The sequence below is a fragment of the Mauremys reevesii genome, linkage group 10 (assembly GCF_016161935.1).
Source record: "Mauremys reevesii isolate NIE-2019 linkage group 10, ASM1616193v1, whole genome shotgun sequence".
NCBI lineage: Eukaryota > Metazoa > Chordata > Testudines > Geoemydidae > Mauremys > Mauremys reevesii.
Genome location: NC_052632.1, coordinates 4,636,242 through 4,661,875, shown reverse-complemented (window position 1 = coordinate 4,661,875; position 25,634 = coordinate 4,636,242). Strand labels below are relative to the sequence as shown.

The 25,634-nt window shown below is 44.1% G+C and overlaps 1 protein-coding gene across 4 annotated transcripts in view; it reads left to right on the top strand.

Moving 5' to 3' along the window:
- IQCH (IQ motif containing H) overlaps window positions 1-25,634 on the top strand; it is a 113,522-nt gene that overhangs the window by 56,607 nt on the left and 31,281 nt on the right. For all 4 annotated transcript variants that reach the window (XM_039490403.1, XM_039490402.1, XM_039490401.1 and 1 more), the window contains 2 exons: window positions 16,806-16,926; window positions 17,902-18,188. In XM_039490403.1, coding sequence (XP_039346337.1) covers window positions 16,806-16,926; window positions 17,902-18,188 — 408 coding nt within the window. The remainder of the gene's footprint in view (window positions 1-16,805; window positions 16,927-17,901; window positions 18,189-25,634) is intronic.

Here is a 25,634-nt window from a genome sequence, read left to right as displayed (position 1 = left end):
TGGCTCACCCAGGGCTGCCCTTACCGTGAGGCGAACGGAGGCGGCTGCCTCAGGTGTCAGACTGTGGAGGGGCGCCACTAGGACCCAGAGTGTAGAAAATTGTGTCTGCTGCTAGTGCATATGTATTCTGTCTGCTCTAGATGCACAGAGATGGTGGAATGCTATGCTGGAGGAAGGAGGGCACAAGAGACATAACAGGCAGCCGGGAGAAAAGGTGGGAGGGAATAACAGAAAGCAGCAGGAGCTGCAGGGAGAGAGAGGAGGAGGAGCCTCTTATGTACCTCTATAGCACGCCCAGGAGCCTGGACTGATTCACACCAGCTTCTCAGGGAGCTTCCTGTTTCCTGCTGCTTCCCTGAACCCACTTGAGGAGAATAGGCAGTCAACTGAAGTAGTAAGAGCCAGCTAGGTCCTTAAGATGCTGATATCTTCCCGTACTCAGGCCCTGCTACCAGTCTGCTTATTTGTCCCCTTCAACTGAGTGTTGAGAGCCACTATAGCTGGCACAGAACAGCAGTCATGAGTGAAAGAAGAAAACGCCTCTCTGGGGCAGCATTCAGAAAAAGAAAGAAAGCAAAGGAAGCTTTTCTGTCTAAGCAGGGAGCTCTGCTGAGATACATAGACACAAATGTTCACGGTGAGCCTTCCGGCCCCAGTGAGGGTGTGAGTGGTGAGGAGATGCCTGATCTTCCAGTTAGTCAGAGTGTAGGTGACCTGGCAGCTTCTGCAGCATCCATAGCTCCATATCAAATGGATGTAACCATGCACATTCCTGAAGAAAAGTGTAGATCAGAGAAGAGTGTGGTGGAGGTGCGAGAAACAGCTGCTGCTGAGTTTAGTTCCTTAAGTCTAGATGATCCAGGACTGTGGACCCACTTGAGCAGTAGCCTGAGGGACTTCCTTGTACTGCCTGGGCCACAGCAAGTGAAAACTTCATGTTCCCCAAAGACAATGAAAATAGAAGTTTCCATCCAACACATTACTGGTGTGAAATCCCCAATGGTGACAAAGTGGAGAGGCCATGGCTTATGTACTCAAAAACCCAGAATGCTGCATACTGTTTTTGTTGCAAACTCATCCAGTCTAATGTTCCAGCCACATTGGGTCCTACAGGAACAAAGGACTGGAAAAATCTGGCTAGAAATCTGGCATGCCATGAGAAGGCAGCAAATCACCAGAGAGCATTCAATAGGTGGAAAGAGCTTGAGGTGAGACTAAGGTGAAAGGCCACCATAGATGATCAGCATCACGAGAAGATTGCATCAGAGTCTCTTTACTGGCAAAATGTTCTGAAAAGGCTCATTGCCATTGTGAGAATGCTTGCTACCCAAAACCTGGCACTTCAGATCGGTTGTATGTGCCAAACAATGGAAACTTCCTTAAAATTGTGGAGCTGATGGCTGAGTTTGATGCTGTACTCCAGGAGCATCTAAGAGTCACCACCCAAAATGTACACACACCACTACCTTGGAAAAACAATTCAAAATGAGATCATACAGTTAGACTGGCAACAAAAGTCAAACAGAAGATTGTGGCAGATCTGAAGTCAGCAAGATATTACTCTGTTATTCTGGACTGCACACCTGACATCAGCCATATGGTACAAATGACTTTAATGGTGCGTTTTGTAACAACAACAGAATCTAGTGAAAATGTCCCTGCAGTGGTGACTGTCAGAGAGCATTTTCTAGAATTTATTGACACTGATGATACTACAGGAGCTGATAGGACAAATGTGCTTCTTAAAAAGCTGGAAGATCTGGGAACTGCGATAGCTGACATGAGAGGTCAGGGCTACGATAATGGCGCCAACATGAGAGGAGAGAACAGAGGAAGTGCAGACACGGATCCGAGAGTTAAACCATCAAGATTTTTTTGTCCCATGCAGGTCTCATTCATTGAACTTGGTGGTCAGTGATTCAGCTTCTAGTGAGGCTGCTGGATTTTTTTATGTAATTCAAAGCAGCTATGTATTTTTCTCTGCATCGACTCATTGATGGCAAAATTTTGAAGCAACATCTGGGAACATCCTCTCTGACACTGAAACCACTGAGTGCCACATGATGGGAAAGTCAAGTGGAGGTGATAAAGCCTATCAAACACCAAATTGGGAAGATAGATGATATCGTTGCCATTATGGAGGATAATGCTATGACAGGAACTGTTCATGAGAGAACAGTGGCAGAGGGAAATAGAATCACCAGAAACATACATAACTTCAAATTTCTGTGTGGCTTAATGTTGTGGCATGACCTACTGTTTGAAATAAGTGTTGTAAGCAAGAGACTCCAAGGTGTTGACCTTGATATGTCTGGAGCAATGGAACAACTGGACAAACCAAAGTCATACCTACAGTCTTACCGGTCAGATGAGAGATTTCAAAACATTCTGAAGAGTGCACAGAAGTTGGCAGAGGAACTTCACACTGAAGCTATTTTCCCACCCATTCAAGAATACAAGAGTCACCAAAGAAGAAGACATTTTGATTACGAGGCATGGCATAATCCCATAAGAGACCCCAAACGACAATTCAAAGTTGAATTCTTTAACCAGGTGCTAGATTGTGCAATACAGTCAGTTGAAGAATGTTTCATGCAGCTCAAGGAACACAACAGTATATTTGGGATGTTGTATGATATTCCAAAACTCCTCGCTATCCCTGAAGAAGACCTACACCAGCAATGCAGGGCACTAGAGACAATGTTGACAAATGATGACATGTGCGATATTGATGCGAGTGATTTAGGTGATAAACTGAAAGCCCTTTCAAGGTACATTTCAGCAGGATCAACTCCAAAGGCTCTTGTGGAACATATGTGCACAAATAAGATGACCACCCTCTTTCCAAATGCTTTTGTTGCTCTGTGCATAATTCTAACACTTCCTGTAACAGCTGCCAGTGGAGAACGCAACTTCTCCAAGCTGAAATTAATAAAAACACATCTACGCTCCACACTGACACAGGAGAGGCTGGTCGGCCCTGCAACCATCTCAGTAGAGCATGAGCTGGCCCAGACTGTGGACCTTCAGGAAGCAGTTCAGATCTTTGCAACCAAGAAGGCACGGAAAGCACCACTTTGATTATTCAAACAGATAAAAATGCCAGTGTTTAATAGGCAGACAAGAAAAGTTACATTTGCTGTTCAGGCATTTGAAAGTTAAGTGTTACTTAAAATTTTTGAACAGGACATTTTAAGTTGTTAGTTCTCCTTTATTGGGGTAGGTAGCAGAGCAGTACCATGAGAGGAGTAGAACAAGGAGGAGGCAGAATTGAGACCTTTCAAAGTTTTGGCCCAAGCTCCCCGCCTCAGGTGCCAAAATGTTGTGGGCCGGCCCTGGGCTCACCAGAAGGGAATCCAGTGTTGTTAGCCAAAACAGGAGTGCAGCAGTGGGGTTCTTCTGCAGAACCTAGTAAACCCCCAGATCCCCAGGCAGTACCTGGGGGCAGTAGCCTGGGAGAGTGTTTTGACTGGTGTCAGAAGTCAGCAATCCACTAGGCTCTGCAAGATACCAAAACCAAAAGACTGTGTTGTTGTCAGACTAGCCTGTTGGAAGGCTCTGAGTGGAGAAAAAGGCATTCTCTAGAAATGCACAGTCATTGATCTTAGTGGTCTTCTCTCTCATCTTAATCTTTGGTTAATTAGACAGGCTGAGTCTCTGACTGCTGTTTGGGGAGAGAAGTGAAACAGCCTCTAAGATGAGGTAGGAAGCAGGGCGTTCTGGAGCCTGCCCACTCAGGACTCTCACTCCAAAAAGCGCACAGACTAGGGAATGGTGGGCTGCAAAGGTGTCACTTGAAGGGCTGTAGCCTGACAAACATACAGAAAATACCAAATGGCTGTCACAGTTACAAGCGAACTGCACTTCTGCCCCCTCCTGGTGTCTTTGAGTGCACCTTCTCTCAAGCCAACACCTCTCTCTAGCGGTAGAATCACACAATTTTCCCCCTCTCAGGCCCTGGGCTTCATTCCCCTGTAATCAACCGTCATTATCCCAGCAGGTCTGGTTTATCTTTAGTGACTTCAGTTCTGTTCCCTTTCTGTTTGTTCTTCCAACAGCTCCCATTGAATTAAAAGCAGTAAAGGTATATGGTAAACATTCCATTACCCCAGTATAAGTCTCTCTCAATAACAAGGTTACATTTCAGTATTCATAGATTGTTGCATCACAGCTCCATATCCGCCACAGTGACCACAGACTTGAATAGAGTTTAAGGGGCATAAAGTGACAGGAAGTTTTAAAGATAAGGAACCCTAGGTTGGGGACAGAGAAAGGGATGAGTGCAGGAGATGTAGAAGAGGAGAGAAGTGAAGGTGGCATAGAGAAAAGCAAACTGAATGTGGCAGCAGAGGAAGAGAAGGTTCAACATTACAAATTGGCCAGTAGCAACAGAGCCATTAGAAAGCTCTAAATCGTACATCTGTTGTTGAAAGAAAAAGGCTGTTTAACACACAATGTATCGTTTTATTCAAGTTTTACAGTTTTTTAAATTGCTGTTTCTAACTATATCACTGTAATTTTGTCGTTATTATTTGTGTTACTGCTGCACCTAAGAGCCCTAGCCATGGACCAGAACACCAAACAAAGACATCTAGGTCCTGGTAACTCACTAAAATTAGTGATAGAGATTTAAAATCTTTTCAGAGGCAGATAAAGCACAGAAAACTCAAATTTCCATCAGTATTGACTAAATATTTTAATGCTCATGTTAGGATTTGAGATTGATCACCATTGGAAAATCCCAGTTTCAGATGCCAGAAAGAGCCAACTGTTGCCTTAACATTTAACATTATTGATCATTTTTCAAAAATTCCTTAAAGAAGAATTAAATAAATTCAGAGATTATCAGAAAATCAGGAATAGTAGTAAAGAGGTGTCTAACTTTTTGCCTAGGGTTCCATAAGGAAAATAAGCCTTATGAACAATTTTCATCACCCTTTGCATCTTTCCAAAAGTAAGGAACTCAAAATAAGCAGCATGTATTTATCAACCAACTCAAAATATAATTACAATACTACCAAAGCCTTAACTTCAGTGGCATAACATCATGCTTTATAACTAAGCTCTGTTATTCTGTTGCACACGTTAACGTTGCTGAATGTGTACTTTCCACTTCCTAAAACTCATACTTATTCTTATCACAACATTTGTTAATCACATGCGGTAACAGATTCTAAAATAGTTTGGTTCCAGAAATGTTAGAGATTGCTGGGGTTCACAAACAGTTGAGTTGTGTTTGCTGACATACCTACTAAGGTATGCGGAGAAAATTCTTTAAACAAGCGGTCTTTCCTGCTGATTTTATTGATTTCACATGCAGTTTTTGGTGTGATCATTTTTCTAGCCTGAAGGAGGCCAGAAACACAGACAGTTGCACAGAAAATCCACATACAATACTTTGAAAGGTGTGACAGGCTTTTAAAATTTCTTTTAATTTAATGTGGTGTATGGTAGGATGGTAAAAATTATCTTGGCTAAAGGAACAGATCCCTGCTAGCTTCAAACTGTGCAGTTCAGGGTTGTTTCCTCCCTAACAAATACAGCCAGTGCTCCATCAACAGACTATCTTGAGTAGTTTACATATTTATTATATCTGAGAATGATCTGCAGTGTTCTCATTCAGTCAATTATTATATTTATGTAGCTGCTGCAGTTATGTTTCAGGTGATTCTTAAATCCTAAGTAAATAACAAAGCATGATAATTGTATCCTTTGGTTAAATTAAAACCATGATATCCATTCCTAGGACCTACAATAATCAGATATGCAAGCTGTTGGTTTGTATGTCCTATTGATTTAATATGCCTCTAATCAGTACATAAAGCTATAGGCCTGCAGTGTTAATTTTTCATATGCTTACAAAGTACCCTTTGATTTTCTGTCACGCGTTAATTACAGTGTTTTGCCATTAAATAGGAAGCTTTGTGTAAACTAATTACTAGGTAATCATTGTCTACCGCAAGCGTGCTGTTTGTACCTTTTATTTTATTCTAAAAATGCACAGATCTCGCAGTCTGGAACCACTATACCTTCCAGCCATTAGCTCTCACTAATTCATAGCATTATTGTGTTAAGATTGTAGGAGTTGTAATTGTTGTGGTATCAGTGCTGTTAATTACCGGAGTAAACAGTTGAAATGGTGCCAAGGTCTATTGTACAAGGCAGAGAGAAGGAGGTTTAAATGTTACTTCCACCATCTGGGGACTGGAGTAGAGGCAAATGCTAGAAAACAGCAGTGAGGCAATATCAGAACTTCAGCTCCAGGGTTTTAGGCCATATGGATCTAGAATATTTTGAATCAATTGAATTTAACTGCCAGTTTTTAGCAATAACAGTGTGGAAGGAGAGGATAAAGCAAGAGCACTAAAGAAATCTGAAAATCGTTAGTGTTATCACATGCAATAAAATCCCTGTTTGGATTATTTTAAAAATGTTTGTTTTGCTAAAATCCAAAAAGACAAGTCTAAGACTAAAAGAAGTTCAACCGTGTGTCACTTGTGAAACATGACATAGTTTTTATCATACTGCTCTGTAGGCTGTTTTGAAAAATAGCTCTGCAGTTTACATGGAGTTCTTGTGAATTTACTGAGATTATCATACAATGCTTTTTAGTATTTTATTTTTTTAATCACACTTTTAAAATTCACATAGATTTTTTTCCCCTGTGGAAGCAGACAAAAAGGATGGCCAATGAAATAAAGCAAATTATGCAGAGTTAAAAAAATATATTTTTTTTAAACATGGAAAATCTAGTAATCTTGAGGGGGCATGAACTGAGCATGTATTCACAAGGGTCTGATATACCAAAAGTGTGCACTCAGATGCTACTCTCATAGGAATTACTGTCTGAGGCTCTGATCCTGCAAACACTTTGCTTGTGAGTGGTTCCATTGACTTCAAAATTTTATTAAAAAAAAAAAAAAAGAAAACCTTTGTTGGGGAAAATACTATTAAGAATACATAGTACTACTCCAGCCTTCCATGGGGAAATGGGTTTATTGGGGAAATTATTTATTTGGGAAATTAGGATCTGATCTTGCAAAAGACTTATATGTGTGCTTCTCTTTAAGCACAAAATAGAAATCCTCCAGTCAAATTGGTTAAAAAAAATAAATCCATTGTATAGAATTGTCATAATTGCAATTAAATTACATTTGTGCTGAGTATAAAGCTGCATGACTATTTGATAAAATCACTTTGGCTCTAAGCTCCTCTTTCTGTCTGATTTTTGGTAGCACTGGATATAGTGGTTTTATATTTAATTTCCTCCCAAATTTTGTTTCCCAAGGTGAAATCTACCAAAAAAAAAGAGGTCTCTGTAGCTTGCTGCCGTCACTGGTTTAGTATCATTCAGAGGAAATAGAAGGGATCTCTCTTTCTAAACAATCCTGGTTTATTTATTTTTTTATTGGTCTGTTAGCAGATGTTGAAGTAGTTCAGGGCACAATGTAAACGTGCTTTTAAATAGAGGTATTGTAAGTAGCAAAGTATACAATGAAGCTGGAGCAATGGGGGTTTTTTGGACTAGGACAATGTTCTCTGCTTTTTCTGTGTGCACGTAGCTGAATTTAGAATTAAAAGAAGTGCTTGATCTTTATATATTGAAATCCTCAGCGTGCAGAGTGACAGCATGAGCCAGAAGAGAAAACCATGGCCCCATGTGGTGTGAAAAAAGGAACAGCAGTTTAAGTGCTGGAAAGTTGAAAGAGAACTAACCTCCTTGTTCTTGTAGTCAAGGAAAGTGGCTGTTTTGTGCTCTCATATCGAAGCATAGCATATGTGCCTCAGTTTGACAAAAAGCCTCTTGAGTCAAAGCAACCCTGTGTGCTGATCCAAAACGAAGGCCACAATAATGAGGGACGGGCCTCTCAAGAAGCAGTGAGTAGATAATACTACATAAGTAGAGAATTCTATGTAGTGTTCTCTCCATTCTACTTAATGCAAGTCGAAACCACGGTGAATTGCTTGCCATCCAGCCGAAATGGGCCATTAGCTATCAGGGAAAATTGTCTTTGCTACTTTCAGCAGATGGAGCAAATATTTTACAAAGCAATTTTACATACAAAAAACATTTGTGTTACTTGGTAATGACGGCTGTTTTACATGATGTTACCTTCTCCCAGAACATATTTTTTTAGCTCATGGAAGGCAAAATTGGCACTTTTTAATTTTAAAATTTGCAGTTAACAATTAAATGTTCATTCTTAAACCAGCTTTTAAACTTTAAGTAGGTGTGTGGTAGACAGTGTATCACGTCCAAAACCGTTTCTGTTTTTTTCCCCAACCTTTCAAAATGTTTTTGGTCTTTAGCCTAAATTATCACTCTAGGTATCATACACCTGTATGGACGAGAGAGAATATCCATTCTTTGTCAGTTGCAAACAAGGGAGCACTTACAGTGAGGTGGGACAGCAGTCAGGACATAAAGTTTGGACTCTTTCCATGGTTGCCAGTCCTAGTAAGAATACAAAAGTAAATAGGGTTGGACATAATACAAAGGGGGGCAGATCCTCAGCTGGTATTGTCATAGCTCCATTTGTATTGTTCTTCTCGCCCATTCGACTTTTTGCAGTGTTGTTAGAGCCATGTTGGTCCCAGGATCTGAGAGAGAAGGTAGGAGAGGTAATATCTTTTATTGAACCAGCTTCTGTTGGTAGAAGGTACAAGCTTTTGAGCTACACAGAGCCCTTCCTTCCTCAGGCCTGAAGAAGAGCTCTGGGTAGTTCCACCCACAGAAGTCGGTACAATAAAAGATATTACCTCTCCTACCTTATCTCTCCCATTCATCTTTACTTATCTGGGGTTTCTTTCTTTGCTCTATTTGCTTCTAAGGCCCACATAGCTTCCTTTCACTCTGATTCCATCTATAAGCCCCAGGCCTTTCTCATGCACTCCGCTCCAGAGCCTCTTTCCATCCTGGGTCTCTCTTTCTATTTCTAAACCTATTTCTCTTCTCTTCTCACCAGGCTTCTCTTTGTTGCCTGATCTTTCTCAACTAGATCTGCTACCTGTTCCTTCCAGACGCCCCACCTGCAGTCCTAACATCATCTCTTGTGACTACTATTATTGTCACACAGCCTTGCAAATTTCTATCTGCTCTAGGGCCAGGAATATTTTTTGAGGAAAAAATAATTCTTCTTCGAGTGAGTGCTGATGTGTATTCCACAATAGGTGTGCGTGCTCGCCATGTGCACCGGTGCCGGAATTTTTTCCCCTAGCAGTACCTGTAGGGGAGTGCCCTAGCGACCCCTGGAGTGGTGTCTCCATGGTGCGATATAAGGGGCACTGAGCACTCCCCTCACCCTCAGTTCCTTCTTGCTGCCAGTGAAGGTGCTTCAGAACTCAACACCATTTCCCGGGGCTACACCCTCCAGTTTACTTCCTCCCCATCCAGCCACCCCCCACTGCTGTCCCTCCTGGGGAACCCCTCGCACAAGGCTCTGCTCGAGCAGGAGGTGGGGTGGCTCCTGGGCCTAGGAGCAGTGGAAGCAGTACTGGGGGAGTTCAAAGGCAAGGGGTACTACTCCTGCTATTTCCTTATCCCGAAGGCCAAAGGGGAGCTCAGGCCCATCCTGGACCTGCGACTACATGTGAACCAGTACAAGGTGAAGCTCAAGTTCCGCATGGTTTTCCTGGCCTCCATCATCCCCTCCTTGGATCCCGGGGACTGGTACACCGCCCTCGATCTGCAGGACATGTACTTCCACATTCATATATTCAGGGGGCACAGACGCTTCCCCTGTTTCACGGTGGGGCAGGAACACTACCAATGTATGGCCCTCCCGTTTGGCCTGTCCACTGCCCCCAGGGTATTCACGAAATGTATGTCGATGGTGGCAGCCTACCTCAGGCACCGGGGGAGTCCAGGTCTTCTCCTATCTGGACAACTGGTTGGTCAAGGGCAGCTCCCGGTCACAAGTGTGGGATCACGTGGCGCTCCTTCTGTCCACGTGCACAACTTTGGGCCTGTTGGTAAACAACACCACGTCCGCATTAGTCCCAGTTCAACGCATAGAGTTTATTGGGGTGGTCCTGGACACCTCGTCAGCCAGAACCACCCTCCCACCAGACAGGTTCAAGACTCTGAAGGGGCTCATCGACACAGTCACAAAGTTTCCGGTGACAACAGCCAGAACGTGCCTCCAGCTCTTGGGTGACATGTTGGCGTGCACGTATGTGGTCCGTCACACCAGACTCAGGATTAGGCCCCTCCAGCTCTGGTTGGCCTTGGAGTTCTCCCAGGCCAGGGACAGGATGGACAAAGTCCTCACGGTGTCCGAACCAGTTATCACCCTCCCTACAGTGGTGGTCCTCCCTGAGAAACATGCTCCAAGGGGTCCCGTTCAGGGGCAGGCCCCATCGCTGGAACTGGTGTCTTATGCGTCAGACCTGGGATGGGGGGCCCATGTGGGGAACATTCAGACCCAGGGTCTGTGGTTGGCTCAGGATCTGACCCTACACATGAATGTCAAGGAGCTCAGGACAGTACAGCTGGCGTGCATGGCCTTCCGCTTGCACCTGGAGGGACGGGTGGTAAGGACCCTCACAGATAACACGGCCTCAATGTTCTACATCAACAGGCAAGGTGGGGCTCGATCCTCTGCGGTGAACCCTCAGGCTGTGGGTCTTTTGTATAGCCCATGACATCTGCCTACAGGTCTTCCATCTGCCAGGCACCCCGGAATGCGTGGTGGATCGCTTGAGCAGGGACTTCTCCTCTCAGCATGAGTGATCTCTCCACTCAGAGGTGGTGCACAGACTTTTCCAAGTGTGGGGAACTCCCCAAGTGGACCTGTTCACGACTCGACAGAACCGTCGCTGTCCCCGGTTCTGCTCTAAGGGGGCTCTGGGGCAGGATGCTATCTCCTTAGAGCCCAGGGCCTGGCGCCCTCGTCAGTCAAGGTGCACCTGGCGGCCATATTGGCCTTCCATCCGCTGGTGCAGAGCCACACAGTATTTTCCCATTCTATGACTGGCCGATTCTTTAGGGGGTTGGATCGTCTCTTCCCGTATGTTAGGCCCCCTGTCCCACAGTGGGACCTAAACCTGATGTTGGCCTGTCTCACGGGGCCCCTATTTGATCCGCTAGCCACGTGCTCCTGGTCACACCTCTTGTGGAAGGTGACTTTCCTGGTTACAATCACGTTGGCTAGGCGGATCTCAGAACTCAGGCCCTGACCTCTGAGCCCCATCTCCACATGCTGGATGTGAGACGGGCTCTGACTTTTTACCTGGAACGGACTAAGCCATTCAAAAAGTCCTCACAACTGTTCATTGCCTAGGCCAACCTTTCATGTGCTCGGCCAATCTCCACTCAGCGGCTCTCCAACTGGATCACCTCGTGCATCCATACCTGTTATGACCTGGCGGGAATCCTTCTGCCACCAATTGTGAAGGCGCACTCGACTCAGGCGCAGGCCTCGTCAGCTGCCTTTTTGGCCCATGTTCCCATTCAGGACATTTGTAGGGCTGCCACGTGGTCTTCAGTGCACACGTTCACCTCGCATTATGTGATTGTCTCTCAGACCAGGGATAACGCCGGGTTCAGCAGGGCCGTCCTCCGTCCCGAGAGGTTGTGAACTCCTTCCCACCTCCAACAGATATAGCTTGGAATCACCTATTTTGGAATACACATGAGCAAGCACTCGAAGAAGAAAAGACAGTTACCTTTTCCGTAACGGTGTTCTTTGAGATGTGTTGCTCATGTCTATTCCACATCCCGCCCTCCTTCCCGTCTGACAGAGTTGTCTGTCAAGAAGGAACTGAGGGTCGGGAGAGCACGCAGCACCCCTTATACTGCGCCATGGAGGTGCCACTCCAGGGGTTGCTAGGGCGCTCCCCTACAGGTACTGCTAGGGGGAAAACTTCCAGCACTGGTGCATGTGGCGAGCACGCACACCTATTGTGGAATACACATGAGCAACACATCTCGAAGAACACCAGTTATGGAAAAGGTAACTGTCTTTTTATTTTTCTTGCTCATCCATTATTATGGTAAAGAGCAGGCAAGCAGCCTGTGTGCCTGGGCTTGTCATGTAAAGTGCAACAAAAAAAAATCCATGCTGACCCATTTTTGCTGGCACTGAGAAACATGAGCTGAGAGGTTAAATGCAGTAAACCTACGATTCCGCATCAGTCTGGGGCCACAGTTGAGATAACAAGAGTAAGTTCTGCTGAGCTACTGTCCAATTTAAATAAAATTGTCATGAAGATCAGAGACTTTTTTTAAAAGGTCTGGCTTCCTGAGTAAATGTCTCACCTACTGGTTTGAGGGGGTTTGATTTTATTTTAATATATTCTCTCCTCCCTGCTATACTTCCTTGTTGTTGGCAGTATTACTTCTCTAGGGGCACACAGTGATGGAGGCGCTTCTGCTAGGGACTAGATTATTAAGGGAACTTCAGGTGGGTTTGATCCCAGTTCTACTGAGAAAATTTGAAAAATGTGATGGTTTGTTTTAAAGCCACCCCCTTCTCCCTATGAGTTGATTTTCCTTCGTCATTGTCATAGCTGGGAGACAGTATTTCCTTGGCTTCATGTGAAGATGTACAGCTGTGTGTGGTCTGCATAAGGCTGGCATTTGAGCCCATGGTGTCTCACAATCTCCATCAGAGGTGTCATGTAGAGAACAAGATGTGAGACTTAGCAGGTGAAAGCTCTGGAGGTGAAGGGGCAGCTTCTCATCACTACATTCTGGGTTTGGTTGGCTAAGAAAGACCAAAGCCATTTATTGATCCCTGCAAGTGCTCTAGGAAAGTGAACAATATCTCACTAGAGTGCAGCATCAAATGCTGCCAAAAGGCGCAGTAGTGTGAAAAAGGATGTTTGATCATCTTCCATGACTAAGTGGAGACCATTCGCTAGCACCATTCTGTGCTGTGTCATTGTCTAAACCCTAGCTAGCAGGGATCAAGAATATTAGTGGACATTAAGTATTGCCAGAGTTGGCATATTCCACCAGCTTCTTAATCAACTGGCTCAGGAACTGCAGACTGGCTGCTGGGCAGTAGTTAGTAAGATCAGTTGTAGCAAGTGATGACTTGTTGAGTATCAGTTTGAACCCTTTGCAGAAATGTCAGTCATCTCTGACATTAAGGGTGCAGAGTGCTTGAGGAGAAGAGCTTAGTGACCTATTTCTAACCTATTTGAAGGAAAAAGTGAGTATTCAAAAGGGAAAACAGTTATAAAATACTAAACAAGTGGCTTCATATTCCTTAACACTGTTGTAATGGAAAATGTTAACACAACTCTATCGCATGCCAGTAATTGAGATTTGTATTTATACAGATGTGGTCCCAGTGTCCCAAATACCACGACACACACTGGAAGGAATTTTGGATTTTTTAAATCAATTTATGAAAATCTTTTCAATCCACATCCCACATATCTGTGAGTGTTTGTTTTTTTAAATTGCACCATGCCCAAAGTCATTAGATCTAAATGATCAGGCTCAGTATGATGGAGGTATTGCTGAACCTATTGAGATGTGCATATTGATTTGTAGCTCTGACCTCTCAATGGCATTAATCACTGAAAAGAAAACTTCTGTCTACTGCATTGTATTTATATTAATTGTATAGATAACAATACAGGTGTTTTGAGATGGTTTCCCCATCTCAAAAAAAATATATTAGAACTGGAAAAAGTACAGAGATGGGCAACAAAAATGGTTAGGGGAATAGAACAGCTTCCATATGAGGAGAGATTGAAAAGACTGGGACTGTTCAGCTTAGAAAAGAGATGACTAAAGAGGGATATGATAGAGTTCTATAAAATCATGCATGGTGTGGAGAAAGTGAATAAGGAAGTGTTAGTTACCCCTTCACATAAGAACCAGGTTTAAAGCAAACAAAAGGAAGTTCTTCTTCACACAACGCACAGTCACCCTATGGAATTCATTGCCAGCGGATGTTGTGAAGGCCAAAAGTATAAGTGGTTTCGAAAAAGAACTAGATAAGTTCCGGAGGATAGGTCCATCAATGGCTATTAGCCACGTAGTCGGGACACAACCCCATACTTTGGGTATGCTAAAATCCCTGACTGCAAGAAGCTGGGATTGGATGACAGGGAATGGATCACTCAATAAATTGCCTGGTTCGGTTCATTCCATCTGAAGTGCCTGTCCAAAGACAGGATACGGGGCTAGATGGCTCATTGGTCTGACCCAGCATGGCCATTCTTATGTAACCATTGGCTCTCTCATTTTCTTGGGATAGTTATATTTAAAAGCAAAACACAAGCCCTGATGAACCCAATTGGTCTTTGCTCACTGTTCTGATGTTTTAATCAATCTTGAATTCCCTGGTACAGTTCCAGCTTAGATGACTTTGCTTTATGTCACTGTTTGGCTACAGTTCTGATCTTTGACCTCACAGTTTGGAATAGGAGTAAATCACACCATTAGTGTCTCAGCATCCTGTGGTTGTCTGCTCAGGGGGAGACCTAATCAGCTGCAGTTACCATTGGTATTTTCGATTGTAGAGTAGATGCTCTTAGGAACTCCAGTTTGTATTATAGGTTGGTATGAGAAACTTACGCTGAAGACCAAAAAGAGTTCTTTCTTGTTGGCATTATTGATATGGGGCATTGCTTTTAAGAATTAAAGTGCAAGTCTATCGTACAGGGAAAGAGCCATTCTCTCGGACAGGCATGTCCCATGCCTGAACTGGTCAAAACCAAACACCTTGTACTCTGCTCAAAAGTCAATAGGCAGCCAATGCAAATCCCACAGTGTTAATGCCATATTCTCACAGCAAGACACCTCACTCAACAAGCAGGCTGCTGCATTGTGTACCAGCTTCAGTTTCCAGATGGATTTAAGGTGTAGAGCTATGCTGAGAGCACTGCAGAGCAGACAGTTCTAGAGGTCACAAAAGCATGGATGACAGTAGCAAGACCAGCATCTGAAACACGTCCCAGCCTCCAAACCAGACACAAATGGAAAAATATAAAATAAAAAACAATCAGTGGGACAACTTAAGGAGTAAGGTACTAGTCAGTGTGGGTGACAGAATGTGGCCCAGGGTTAGGCTGAGGGCCAGCAGTAAGCAATGTCTTTCCAGTAAACTTGCTCTTGTGTTGTGTTCTTTTCACACAAGACCTAGACCACCAGACCTCTGTCTGATGTGGATCCTGGACTGGATACTGCAGAGGCAGGACAAGCTGACAAATGAAACCTCATGTGCCAAATGATGCAGTTGGTTTCACTGGCCCAAAATAGCCCAAATCTATTAACCTTCAGGGAGCCCTGCAAAACCCACGTGTTATGCTCAGGCTTTGGAAGAGCAGGGAACAGGCTGTGAGGTGGTAATTTGGGCAGAGGTCAAAGGTATTGTGTTATTTCAGGCTAATCATCTGGGGTGGTTTTGGCTGAGGGTGAAATATTGTGCTGCTAAATTTATTTATTTATTGACGATAGTGTTTTTTAAAAGGTTTGTCAATGGCACCTAGAACTAGCGATAGACATTTAAAATATATATATTTCTAAGGTCCTTATATCACCCCCTTTGTGTAACATCTGAGCATCTCACAGTTTTTCATGTATTTACCCTCACTACACCCCTGTGGTATAGGGCAGTGCTATTATTCCCATTGTACAGGTGGGGTCCAGAGGCACAAAGAGACTAAGTGACTTGCCCACAGTCACACAGGAAGTCTCTGGCAGAGCATGGAAACCAGATCTCCCCTATCCCAGGCGGTTGCCCTTAGCCACTGGGCCATACTTCCTCTGCTACTTTTTGTAGATAAATCCAAAATTAATAATAATAAATATGAATTCAAAAAACCCGTTATGTCACATTGCATGTAAGGGACGTAACAGGATTCATTGATTGCTCATGCAGAGTAGCGGTTTTGTTCATATTTATAGAGTGTTAATCACAAAGTTATACTGAGCACCTTCCAAGCCCAAAACAAGATCAGGGCTCAGAATGTTGCCAGGATCGGCGGATAAGTGGTCCTCTTCTGGAGCATGGGACATTTCTCATTTCAAGAGTATGTAAAACGGAAAGAAAGAGACCCGGGGGAAGCAGGAAAATGCTTATGATGCAGCAAGAAAGAGGGGCTCGGGGCTTTAGAGTCAGGGTCCTGGCACTTTACATCCTTGCTCACCTCTGGGCCTCTTGAACAGCAAAGACAATGGAGTTAGTTTGTGCCAAGATACGTTTGATGGTTTTTGTGGTAATACTGGGAGGGACTGAGGCTATTTTATATCCTACAATATGAAAAATCAAATTCCAACCAAAGGTAGAGAGCCATCAACCAGTCCGCTAGTTTGCTTGTCTCACAGATTGTAGAGATTTACAAGGATACCTCCCATCGTGAATACACTTTGTGTGTAATGCTACCAGCCTTGCATGGGCTCCCCTAAATTCATGATGACTAAAGTGCTGAGTTTTGCCTTGAGTATAGAAGTAAAAGAGTTAGGAAGAGTATTATTGGAAAGCGTTGCCATTTTAACACTCTCCGGTTTAAAATACAAATAGCGTAGAAGTTATTGACGGTTGGTCATGGCTTAGTGATCGATATCAAGGCTTTTATGTCATTTACAATCACAAGGTCATGTTACTGATAAAAGTGATAATAGAATAGATGTTATGCTGAAAACAAATCAGCCTGTCAGAAAAAAAGACTGTTTTGGATAAATGTAAGGAGAAAAATTTAAAAAGCCTGTCTGACTGTGAGTAAACAGTAACCACTTTTTTTTTTTTTGGTGCCTGTTGGAGGTCTGGTTTTTAATCACCCCACAAGCGGTTTTCATTTCTGTAGTAAAATTGCTTGTGGTTCTATTTAATTTGTTTCTGCAGGAGCCAGCTTTGGTGAAGATCTCCCAGGAGCTCCCGGGCCTTTTAGCACAGCACGCACAGCCAGTCAATGAGAAACGATTTCCTACATGGGAAAAATTCCTTCAAACATTTCTTAGTCAAGGTAAATAAGACTGCAAAGTTCCTGTTAAGTATTATAATGGGTAATTATACCATACTGTATACCGTTTTCTTGTTAATCTTGGGCTTGTTTAAAAATTTCTTATTTCCACATTATATTTAACTGTCCATTTAAGAATTATATATAGGCAGTTATTCTATCATTCTTATATCCTATTCGCGTGTTTAACCTGAACCTTGAAGCTACCTCTCCTACACTATTCTGAGTGAATAAGGACCAACCGTTTTAATTTTGTGTTAATATATTGGAGCTTATGTTGCCTTTGGCAAAGAAGCTCAGCAGGAAATGTCAGCATGTGGACTTGTGAACTATAAGTAGTTCAGTCCTCTGAGTTATTGGTCAGGAAACAACTGTGGGAGTGTGGTTTTGCCATCCCGCTGGACCAGAAAGTGAGTTGCATGTAGCACTAGTTGCCTACTGAGGGGAGGAATTCACAAGGACCATATAACCCCCAAGCCATTCTTCCATCAGGCATGTTTAGCAAGTTTCTGGAGTGAAGTGCCCTGCAGTTATATTAAATTTGATACATTCCATGGATTTCATTATCTGTAGAAGAGTCAAGGGTAGATCAGGATTCCCATTTGAAAATGGTTTTGGGAAAAGAGCACCCACTGTCACATTTAGGAATTGTATAAAAACATTATCATTTATCATAGCTGAATCAAATATTATATAATAGGCAACAGGATAACACAGAATGCCAAATAATCTTGTTAATGCTCTCCCTATGAACAGCTATGTAGTGTTGTTTAGAGAACATACACTTCATTTTCCAAGAGATGCACAGGGGTTAGCTACACAGTTCTTATTATATTTATTTATTTAAGGCATTTCTGTGGTAGTCCTCACCATGGTATCTGAGTGCAATAGATGTGGTTGGTTGAATTCTGTGCAACTCTGAAAATGCTGGAATTTGAATTCTGTTACAAGTCTAACAAAAAATTCCTTTCTTACCAGGCGGTGTGATAGAAGCCTTTCCACCCTCAGAAAATGTCACCAACCTTGCAGTGGATATGCTGATAGAGCCAATGGGAGACATAAAGATAGTTTCATCCGGAGATCAGATCCATGCAGATGGTCCTTTGCAATCATCTGGCACCACTGTTCCACAATGTTCAGTTGATCCAGCAGTTCTTAATTCATTATGTTTAAAAATTGGAGAGGCCTGCAAATCTAGAGGGGTGCTTGGCTACTTCTCAGTTGACCTTGTAACTTTCATCCACCCGCAAACAATGGAGCAGCAGGTGAGTTGGACAGAAATACATTACCACATAGTGTTCCAGAAATATCTGAAATCCCACAACGTTCTAGCAGATCATGTTAAAGGCATTAGCTCAATGAGTTTTTAAATGTAATCAATTTTCCCCTGCAGACAAATTCTGACATTTCTGTGTTTCCAATTCTCCATCTGTAAAATGGGAATAATACTTCCACCTGGAGCTTTTGTGAGCCTTAGTTCAGTAATATTTGAAAGTGTTTTGAGTTCTTTGGATAGAAACTGCTGTATAAGTGCAAAATATCTTTTTCATAAATTTAGTGGTTGTGAAAGTTGCCAGATAGATGGTGGTAGAGATTTAACTCCAGAGATCAGGTAGCACACAAGCAATGCAAGTGCAAGTGTCACACTCCTCTTTTAACGTGCCTAGACCATCATCTAGAGCAGGGGTGGGCAAACTTTTTGGTTCAAGGGCCACATTGGGGTTGTGCAACTGTATGGAAGGCCGGGTAGGGAAAACTGTGCCTCCTGAAACAGCCTGACCCCCGCCCCCTCCCACTTCCCACCCCCTGAGTGCTCCCCTCAGAACCTCCAACCCCCCCTGCTCCTTGTCCCCTGCCGGGACCCCCACCCTCTATCCAACCCCCCTGCTCCCTGTCCCCTGACTGCCCAGACCCCTATCCACACCCCTGCTTCCTGACAGCCCCCCTGGGACTCCCACCCCCTATCCCTCTGCTCCTCGTTCCTGACCACCCCCTCCTGGGACCCCGCACCCCTAACTGCCCCCGGGATCCCACCCCCACTTCCTTTCCCCTGACTACCCTCCCGACCCCTATCCACATCCCCGCCCCCTGACAGGCCCCCCAGGACTCCCACTCCCAACCCTCCCTGTTCCCCATCCCCTGAGCGCTCCCACCAGAACCTCCACCCCATTCAACCGCCCCCTCCTTCCTGACTGCCCCCCAGAACTCCTGATCCCTTACCCAACCCTCCCTCCCCGCCCCCTTACCAGCAGCAGGAGCTCGCAGTCGCGACACCTGGCCAGAGCCAGCTGCGCTCCCTATGATGCACAGCGGGAGCGGCGGGCCAGAGCGCAGCCCCCACGGTGGCACGGCTAGGGAGGGGGCAGCGGGGGAGGGGCCGGGGACTAGGCTCCCCAGCTGGGAGCTCAGGGGCCAGGCAGGATGGTCCTGCCGTAGTTTGTCCACGTCTGATCCTAGAGGAACCTCCTTCAGTCATTCTACCAATTCAATCGTTGGTTCATTTCAATCCAGGCGTCTCTCTCGAGACTGACTACAAGGGTTCCAGTTATAATGATGGGTTTTGTGACATAGAATTTGTCCACTCTGTACGGTTCTGAAATCCTCCGTTCATTTTGCACAGCTGATCACTGATTGGATAATTGTCACCGGCTGACAATTTCTCTGTTGTACCAGCCTGGTCCTGATTTGAAATGGTGACAGAGGTCTGATGCACTATATTTAATTGCCAATTTCTGAGCCATCTAGCCCTCCTCCCCCCAATTAATATTTTAAAGGTAAAGTGTTGGTATTAGAAAAATGTTGACTAGTTTGAATCTTAAAAATTCTATGGCTTATGGTATGATACGCTGAATTATTTCAATAAGAGCTTAGGTCCTGAAGGTTCTGCACAATTCTGCAGAAAGGAATCATTCTGTGGCTGCAGAATTGTGAAATAGATGAGGCCCTGACAATATACTTTCCCCCTATCCAGCCTTCTGAGGTAAAGGTCTGAGAAGAAGAATTGGCTCTATACCGTGCCCTGAAGGCAGGGGCGGCTCTAGACACCAGCGTGCCAAGCAGGCGCGCGTGGGCGGCGTTTCGAGGGGCGGTTGGCTCGGTGGAGCTCGCGCCGGCATGCCTGCGCAGGCCGGGCCGGAGGGGAGAAGGGGAGACGCGCGCAGGCAGGCGGCGCGGGTCGCGTCCCCCGTCTTCCGGCTCGGTTGAGCTCGCGGCGGCGGCCGCGGCTGTTCGCGCGCCGGCTCGGCCGACCTGCCGCCGCGCATGCGGCGGCAGGCAGCGGGAGCCGGGGAAAGAGGGAGGACGAGCCGGAACTGGAGGGGCGGGCAGCGCCTCGGCGCTCTGGCTGGGGCAGCCTACTGCCTGAAGGTCAACAGACTCATGCCCTGTTTGATGAACTGTGGAAGTGGGTTTCAGGGTATAGTGTGGTACACTGAAAATACCCTGGCACCAGCTTTCAGATATTCAGATTTAGACAGTGTAAGATGAAGTGATATTGACTGATCTCAGCTGTTGCAGCAGTACGTCAGGTGAGAGGTAGTCTTTCAAAGAGCCAGGGCCAAGCAAAATTGGGTTTTAGACTGTGCTTTTAATAGGGCAACTCCTTGAATTACACCTAGAAGCGACTGTACTAGGAAGCCCAGTGTAGTTTTTGGAGCTGTGGTGCAATGTGCAACCTACAGCGGGCACAAAGCAGCAGATGAAGTAGATGAGAGCGGTGACCAAACAGAATCCTGTGGAACCCTGCCTGGGAGAGCCCTTACTGTGAATGAGCGATGGCTTGTCTTTAAAGAGGTAAAATCAGAACTGCTCAAGTAACTCCATCTACCCCTGCCTGAGTCCGCAAGTCAATCAGCGAAACCTCATTGTCAGCTGTATCAGACTTCCGACAAGGCGAAAAGTGATGTAATAAATCCACCAGGCAGAGTATCAGTTCCAAAACACGCTGCTGCCTACAGCAGCTCAGAGAGAAAGAAGAGTAGTTGGGACCACAGCCTTTCTTATAAACCATCCCACTCAACATCCAGATTCCTCAGGGGGTATGCTGCTGTAGTAGTCACTTCTTTCCAGATGCTCTCAAGCTTGCAGCACCAAGGAACCCTCAATTAAGAGCACGGATTTACAGAGGCAGTGTACACACAACTACAATTAGAGGTAAGTTACCCTCTTTAGAGCATATTTTTGGGGTGGGGCACTGCATCAGCAGGTGACAAAGGAATTATTTCAAGTATGTGCTGAAAACAATGATACAATTTTTTATTTCTTTATTTTAGTATCTTTTCTGCAAGGGCTTATAATGCAAACGACCCATCTAATTTCATTAGCTTGAAACATGCTGAAAATTGCTAACTCTTGTTCCATATTTATTTCATTTTCCTTCTGGCATGAACAAGGCTGATCAGCTTTGACAAAATTGTGGGGCAAAATATTGATCTTGTCGTGTGTTTTGCTGATCTTGAGTAATCTTGCATTTCTTTTGTTTATACGGTCAGATTTCTCTGTCATTATGAGATCATCCACCAAAAAACATCCTAATAACCAAATTCCGACTACTCTGAATATTTTCTTCTTTAAAAGAAAGGAAATCATGTTATTATATTAAAAGGGGAATTGAGATTAAGGGATTTTGCAGTTTACACAATTGGCCAACAAAGAAAGCCAGGTTTAGAGACCGAAAACTAATGATAAAACTTTAACAAAAAGGTGGAGTCTTTGCTGGTTGTTGTGAGCAGGGCTATACAGTTATTGGGTACAAATACTTATGTTCAAAATCAGGAAATATATCAAAATACTAACACAGGGTCCCAGTCATACTAAAGCCCCAGAACCCAAACCTGTTTACATCACAAATTGACAGCGTCTCCCTGTCTGCTGGCTTCTTTCCTACTGACTCCTGATTGTAGAAACTCCTAATTATCTATGCAAGCGTGTTGTCTTCCAAGGGGCTCAGATAATTAAGACTCTACTATATTTATAAGGTGCAACTGCATATATTAACATATGTATTTAATAGGGTAAATTATGCAGCATGGTTGGGGTTTTCAAAGGACCTTATGAGAATGACATGCCCAAATCCATTCAATGGAATTAGTGCACCTACTTCCCACAGGCTGCTTTGAAAATCCCAGTCTATGTGCTTTGTGAAAAGAGATGGGGAAAAGGCCTAAATACAGAGGTTTCATTTATAGCCCAGAAGTTACTACAGGGTAGTATCTGTTGGCAAAAGTTAACTCTCTGTAATGGCACCACTGTTAGGACCATCATATTCTATTGTAAGTGTAGAGGAAACTGAGGTGTCTGACACCACTGTGTGATGGCTGATCGCAGATGTTAACTTTGAAATGGGGACCACTGTATATACATGACCCAAGTGGTGTGATTTGGATTGTCCTGGCAATTAGCCACATTGGATAACTTCCATGAAAAGTTTAAAAACAAACCAATAATAAAATGGTTAAAGGATGAAATCCTGGCTCCACTGAAGTCAGCAGGAGTTTTGCAATTGACATCAGTGGAGCCAGGATTCCATCCAAATACAGAAACACTTTCTGGATCATATTAAGGTTGTGGCACATCCTCACAGAAACGAGGAAAGTTACAATTAATTAATGCTGTTTGTTCTTTTATTATTCCTGTCTATTCTGTCTTGTTTTCCCTCCCAATGATTCTACCTTAATATTTCCTCCATTTGTCAGCTTGTACCACAACTTTAGCCTTATTTAAGCACAGTTTTTTAAACTTAATTAGATATAGAGGCAATTAATGATGCCATCTGTCTTGTTGTGTTTGTGAGAGAGAGAGAGATTACACAAAAGATTGTGCTTCTGAAAGCACTATTTTTTGGCAAACAAGAAATCCTATTAGACTCTTAGAATGCTCTCAAGCTAATTTCAGAAGTACCGATTTTAATGCCGTAGCTGAAAGGCTCAAATAAATTTTCTGGAAGCACTGTATACTTAGGCATCCTTTCAAAGTTAGATTTTACAGAAAATATCAAATGATCTATTGTTTTTTCAGTAAAACTAAAAATTAAAGATATAATTGAACATCTGTTACCAGTACAGTGTAACAGTATTTAAATACTTTAAAATCCCTGAAACCTTCATAAAGTTATATGTATCTTTTACATAAACACAACTCTTCAAGCAATGTGAGGGGCCAGATTTTCAACTGTGGGTGAAATGGGTGCGAACCCACACTTTGCACATGCAGACTGAGCTCTGTGTGTGTGTGTGTGTGTGTGTGTGTGTGTGTAGAAAAAATGAGATTTTTAAACTCCATATTTCTCTCTTCCAAGCATAGTTTAAAATCTTTCACTTAATTTTTCAAGACAGTTAGTGTTAGCAAAGTATTTCCTTGCAACATCCATATTTTGTCATGTTGTTTTGTGTCTCATTTATGTTCCCTCCGTATATGAGTTGCAGTAGCAGTCAGTAGCAAACAGGTTAATCGTTCTATGCTGAATAAATAACACAGACTGTCGATCAAACAAGCAGAACAGTCCCAGGTTAGTTATCATTGCTGGCTGATATCATGCAATGATAAAATAGTCAAGATTTGACTACAGCCTAAGGTCTTGCAGTGGTCCTTGAGAAGCTGCATCAGAATAGAAGAACAAGAGTCTATGGGCCATATTGTAATTGTCCTGTGTGGGAGTGGGGACACAGAGACTGCTAGGAGCTTTACCCACCTCATCAGGCTCACCATGCAAGGGCCTGTCACAATCAAAGAGCCTGTACTTAGGGAAACAGTGGGACCTGTCGTCCTTTGCAACCTGTGGGGTGCATATTGACCAAGAGAAGATGAGAAGGAAGACATGGTCTCACTCTTATCCCCTGGCCATGTCGTCATTTGGAAAGATGAGGAAGGCTGGGAGGTGGTCCTGTTCACTGGGCCATGTGATGGCTTTGTGCCTCCCTGGGGTGCAGTCCTTCCCATAGTTTCCGTGACGGGGCAGCTCTGCACCAGGTCGATGTCTTGATGGCGCAATTTGAACAAAATGCACAAGGAATCCTAGGCTGAAAGGTACAGAATTATTTAAGGTGTATTTTCCTCTTGCTCCTTGGAGTGTGTTGTGCACTCAAGTCCTCTGCTTTGAAATGAGAACACATCACTTCATACAATGCTATAGCCTTTTCAGATATACACGGTCTGCCTGCTTATATTGAATGCAATTTAGTGTCAGACAATTTAATGTGTGACAGAAATGCTTGTTTCTCTTGGTCCCTCCAGTCTGTTGAAGTCCCCTCTCAGCCCAATCCTTAGCCACTGATCTCTTCAATCTGTCATTAACTGGGCACTCTTTAACTAGCTCACATCTCTCTCACTTTCCAAACCTAGCACACAGTTTGCTTTATGTGTTGTCAGATGTTCACCCCTCCCATCCTGTCACTCCTGCCAGAGGGGTCTTCAAGACTTCCTTGGAGCAAACTCTGTTCCTCTCTCATCCCCTCTCCTCCGAGATCCCATCTTGTATCAGACATCCTTCTGGGGGAGTCCCCACTTAGAGGCCGCACAGCTTAGGGAGGCTCAGCAGCTCCTGAACAAGCCATATCTCCCACTCAAGCCGTGGGACCCATGGATGAGGGAACATAGCAGACATGTGTCCTCACTGAGCAGGGTTTGGGAACACTCTAAATTGTGAGGGAACGGATGGGATTCCTTTCAACCCTGAATCTGAACCAGATTTTTAGGTAGTTGAAGAGTGAGGCAAGATGAGGCCTACCACTGAATGCATTGTGCCCTCTACCTCCCCAGCCTCAGAATTTAGCACTAGAGTGAGTCTGCTGCAAGGAAACGCACCACTACCACTATTTGATGTAAAAGCCAAGGGAGTGACATTGTCCAAGAGCTGCAGACTTGACAGAGCTCTCTGCTTGCCTCAGGATTCTACCTTCATCCAAGTTACACATCTCTGTCTATGCCCTGTGAGTCACCCGTTTGGGGAAGAGCAAAAATACTGGAAGTGCATGACTTGGACAGACTGGATCGCTCCTGATTTCATCCTTCTCCATTTTCCAACTTCACCTTTTAAGGGCCGGACGTTGCCCCTTCTGAATAATGTCCAACACAGTGTTGATGGCATGTCAGTCTCTTACCATGGATCCCACTCCTGCACATACTTACACACAGGTGAGCCCACTCAGCTACATGGGCCTGCTCACATGTGTAAAGTTTCTCATGCACATATATGGAGGACCTGGGACATAGATTGCTTCTTCTCAGATTGGGCTCATAAATTATAAATTTCTGCTTCCTATGCACTGGTAGTGAGAGTGCCCTGGATCAAGCTGTTCAGATCAAGACTTTTCTTCTCCACGAGATCATATTCCACACATAAATTAAGATCTAATTTAAAAGCTAACTAACGTTTTATGTAAGCAACAACAGTCCAGGCACGGGGCATGTCCTGGGGATTAATGACCAGCTGGGAGCAGTTGGTGGCCCAAAGCAAATCATCACTCACTTTCTGTGCACTTACAGAGAATTAATGCCTACCTTATTGGCTAGTCAGATCACAAAAATAGGGGTATTGTCTGCAGTTCAGATATTTATTGCATATCAAATGCCTTCTTCTTTAATGAAGCAACGTAAGGAGAGGGATTCTCCATCACACCATGACTATCTGTACACCACTGCATGAAAGCCCTGGAGCTGGCCTGGGAAGAATTCCACTGGTAAACGCACTCTGTAGAACATCTAGAGGCTACCCT